General features: G+C 38.5%; 1 protein-coding gene across 1 annotated transcript; it reads left to right on the forward strand.

Moving 5' to 3' along the window:
- Positions 1-584: 584 nt before the first annotated feature.
- Positions 585-3,745, forward strand: LOC144997398 (receptor-like protein EIX2). Its single transcript, XM_078957301.1, has one exon. The coding sequence runs from the start codon at positions 702-704 to the stop codon at positions 3,675-3,677; it is 2,976 nt and encodes a 991-aa protein (XP_078813427.1). The 5' UTR covers positions 585-701; the 3' UTR covers positions 3,678-3,745.
- Positions 3,746-4,085: the final 340 nt, after the last annotated feature.

The raw sequence follows: 4,085 nt of genomic DNA on the forward strand, positions 1-4,085 counted from the left end.
CGAAGCGAAAATATCTGAAGTCAGTACACCATCTCTGCAACCCTTTGTAGCAGAAGAGGAGAACCAAACGACTGCAACATTTAATAAAAAAATTGCTTGTTTTTTAATCTCTGCAAACTGTTAAAATAAGTTAAAGTAATGTGTGAAGAGGTTTAAAGCAGAGGGTCAAGTGTTGCGCCACGCAACACATGCACAACAGTTTTTAAGTCAGAAGTCTTTTAAAAAACAAACAGCTGAACGACGCAACAATAAGTGGTTAGAAGAAGTTTTTTAGACAGCACCTTAGTGTAGAATGTTACACATAATAGCCAAACTGAAACCTCAAAAAGGGTTCCTTGCCACTTACAACTTATCTTCTTTTAAAAGCACAGGTGATGACACATTGTTTCATTCTAATTGACGTGAATTCTGGTACTCGGAATATGTCTTACGTATGCATGATTATTAGTTATATGTTTAAATAAAAATAATAATAATAAAGGTTTTGTGAAGAGGATGTCCCTTTGACATTTTGGAATTGGAGAAGAATCTCCATAGTCAACTCTATTTTGTCATTATCCCATGTTATTCTTATAATACGAACAACAGAATGTTCCCCATAACTCTATAAATATATAATAGCACAAAGATTAATTAGGAGCTTCAACACTATTAATCTCATACTCCTTTTAATTAATTTCTTGAAACCAAATTCATCACTCATGCATCTCCTCCTATATTTCCTTTTCCTTTTCCTTTTCATATGCAGCAACCTCAACTATGCTGAAACAAGGTGCGTGGAGCGTGACCGAAGGGCACTCTTGGAATTCAAAAAAGGGCTCACGGACGATTACGCCCTTCTCAAATCATGGAGAAATAACAACGCTTCACGAGATTGCTGTAAATGGAGAGGCGTAGGATGCAACAACAACACTGACCAAGTCATTAAACTTGATCTTCCTGCAGTCTGGTCAGATGAACTCGAACAATTACTTAGTCTCAGTGGTGAAATTGATTCTTCATTGCTTTCATTAAATTCTTTGACATATTTAGATTTGAGTGGAAACAGTTTCACTCGTATCCCAAACTTCCTTGGTTCCCTCAAAACACTACAACACCTCAAACTCGCTAACATTGAGTTAACTTCATCAAAATTTCCGCATCAATTAGGCAATCTTTCCAACTTACAAACTCTTGATCTGTTAGCTACACCTGTGGTGATGAAGAACACAGATTGGCTCTCTCGTCTTTCCTCTCTCAAATACCTAAATCTTAGTTATATAGACTTGAGTGAATCTGTTGGGTTACTTAATAACGCCATCAGATTGCCCTCCCTTGTAGAGTTGCACCTTGCAAACTGCTTACTTCCAAATAACACTGACAAATCATTTGTTCGTTCCATGACAAACTTATCAGTTGTTGATATAAGTTATAACGATCTTCCAAACTCTATGATATACCCTTGGTTATTCAATTTTAGTAGCACCCTTACTTACATCGATCTATCTAACAATAAGCTACTTGGTATCATTCCTGAAGCATTTGGTACATTTAAAAACCTCCAAACCCTAGATTTGACCAACAATGGCCTCGAAGGTGGTATCCCGGTTTCATTTCAGAACTTGACCAACATTCGGGAACTTGTTATATCTGGGAACAATCTGAATCAAGATCTTCCTAGTTTTTTCGATAAACTCTCTGGTTTAGGTCCACAGAGGACATTACAAGTTGTGGATTTATATGACAATCAATTTACTGGTAATTTACCTGATTTTACAACATTCACGTCTCTCAAGGAACTGCTCATTGGACGCAATCAGTTGAACGGATCTTTCCCAGAAAAATTTGAAAAAGTCTCGAATCTTTCCATCCTTGATTTGGCGGATAACCGTATCAATGGATTTCTCCCAAATCTTTCTGTTTTCGCTTCTTTGCGGGAATTGTATTTTGAGAGAAACCTATTAAATGGAACTCTAGCTGAAAAGTTAGAGCCTCTCTCTAAGCTCGAGTCTTTGGGCGCGTCTTCGAATTTCTTTCAAGGAACGATATCTGAAACGCATGTCGCTAATCTTTCTCGTTTGACGTTCCTTGATCTGTCGTTTAATTCGTTGGATTTAGAAATCGGTTCCGATTGGTCTGCAACTTTTCAACTCGAAACCATCTCGTTGTCATCCTGCAAACTCGGGAGTTCTTTCCCGCGATGGCTAAGAACTCAAACGAACTTCTCCGTGCTTGATATATCTAACGCCGGAATCAATGATTCCGTCCCCAGTTGGTTCTGGGAGTCGTTGATTCCGGGTATTCGTTACTTAAATCTCTCCTCGAACCAGATGCATGGAATGATTCCGGATTTGGATTTTATATCCGGTAACCAACCTATAATCGATATGAGCTCAAATAACTTCTCGGGTAACTTACCTTTGTTTCCTCTTGACATCGTTACTCTAAAGCTCAATGACAACATCTTATCCGGGTCGATTTCTTCCTTGTGTAACCTAACTAGTTTAAGCCACCTTGATCTTTCTAATAACAAACTGTCGGGAGAGCTTCCAAACTGCTGGAACAACCTTAACAACCTGAATATTCTCAACCTTGAAAACAATGGATTTATCGGGAAAGTTCCCGACTCGATTGGGGCTCTCGAGTTTGTTAAAATGATGAGTTTACGAGGCAATAGCTTGATCGGGGAGCTGCCTACGTCCTTACAAAACTGCACTTCATTGCTACTTCTTGATCTTGGAGAAAATGAAATATCGGGTAATATACCTGAATGGTTAGGGGAAAGCTTTTCAATGTTGCTTGTTCTTAGCTTATCATCAAATCGGTTCAATGGAACCATTCCTACAAGCATATGTAAGCTCAAGAACATTCAAATTTTAGACCTCTCAGTTAACGATATCACCTGGAAAATACCGAAATGCCTCAATAACATTTCGGGGATGATAATGAGGGAGAAAGGGATACTGCAAGCAAGTATTGAGTACAACGCAATCGGGTTGGATCAAAGCAGACTTATTATCACAGCTAGGGTTGTGTTTAAAGTATTACTGCAATGGAAAGGAAGGCAATCGGAGTACCAAAAGACATTGGGTCTTGTCGTTAGCCTTGATCTTTCTTCCAATAGACTAACGGGCGAAATCCCAAGTGAAATCACGAGTCTTTCGCTTCTCATTGCCTTGAATCTTTCAAGAAACAGCTTAATTGGATCAATACCCAAAGACATCGGTCGATTGAGACAGTTGGATTTTCTTGATCTATCGAGAAACGACCTTCTTGGTGGAATCCCTACAAGCCTTTCGGAGTTGAGTAATCTTGGGGTGTTGGATTTGTCCTTCAACAACTTGTCGGGAAGAATCCCGAAGGGGACGCAGTTACAGAGCTTTGACGTGTCATCATACGCTGGAAATCTTGCACTTTGTGGGGTTCCACTGAAAAACGTATGCCCTGGTGATGAGACAAACAGTGGAAACCCAAACCCAGATGGTGTTACTGATGATAATGATAAGATGATAAACAAGGGGTTCATTTTTGGCATTGTGGCTGGTTTTGCGTTTGGGTTTTGGGGTTTTTATGGGTCGTTGGTTCTAAAAGAGTCATGGAGACATGCGTATTATGGATTCTTGAATGTTGTCAAAGATTGGGTTCTTTTAAGAGTGGAGTTGACTTTGGCTAGGCTGAGAAGGCGAACTTCATCTTAAATCTCCACATGACTACAAGTAATTGTTATGTGTTGTGACTTGTGTTGTTCATCTGTATTTATTTTTATCCTGCTATTTTAAATCTTTTGTTGATCAGTAATATTGTTCATTGAACTGCATCAACTGCCTAAATACATTACAAGACACTGAATTGCATATACAAGACACTCAATTTCTTTTTATCCAAATACCGAAGACAATTTATGATACGACACGACAAAAATACACGATACGAACCGAAATTAGGACGAAACTAAAATTTTAATTCGTGTTTGTGTCGTTTTCGTGTTAACTGTAAAAAACACGATGTCGTGTCGTGTTCGCATTCAAAATTCGACACGAAATTGATGCGATTTAACAGTTTTTTATTATGTTTTTCATGTTTGTGGTGTTATATTTGGTAAAGTA

The sequence above is a fragment of the Lactuca saligna genome, chromosome 5 (genome assembly GCF_052625555.1).
Source record: "Lactuca saligna cultivar CGN05327 chromosome 5, ASM5262555v1, whole genome shotgun sequence".
NCBI classification, from domain to species: Eukaryota; Viridiplantae; Streptophyta; class Magnoliopsida; order Asterales; family Asteraceae; genus Lactuca; species Lactuca saligna.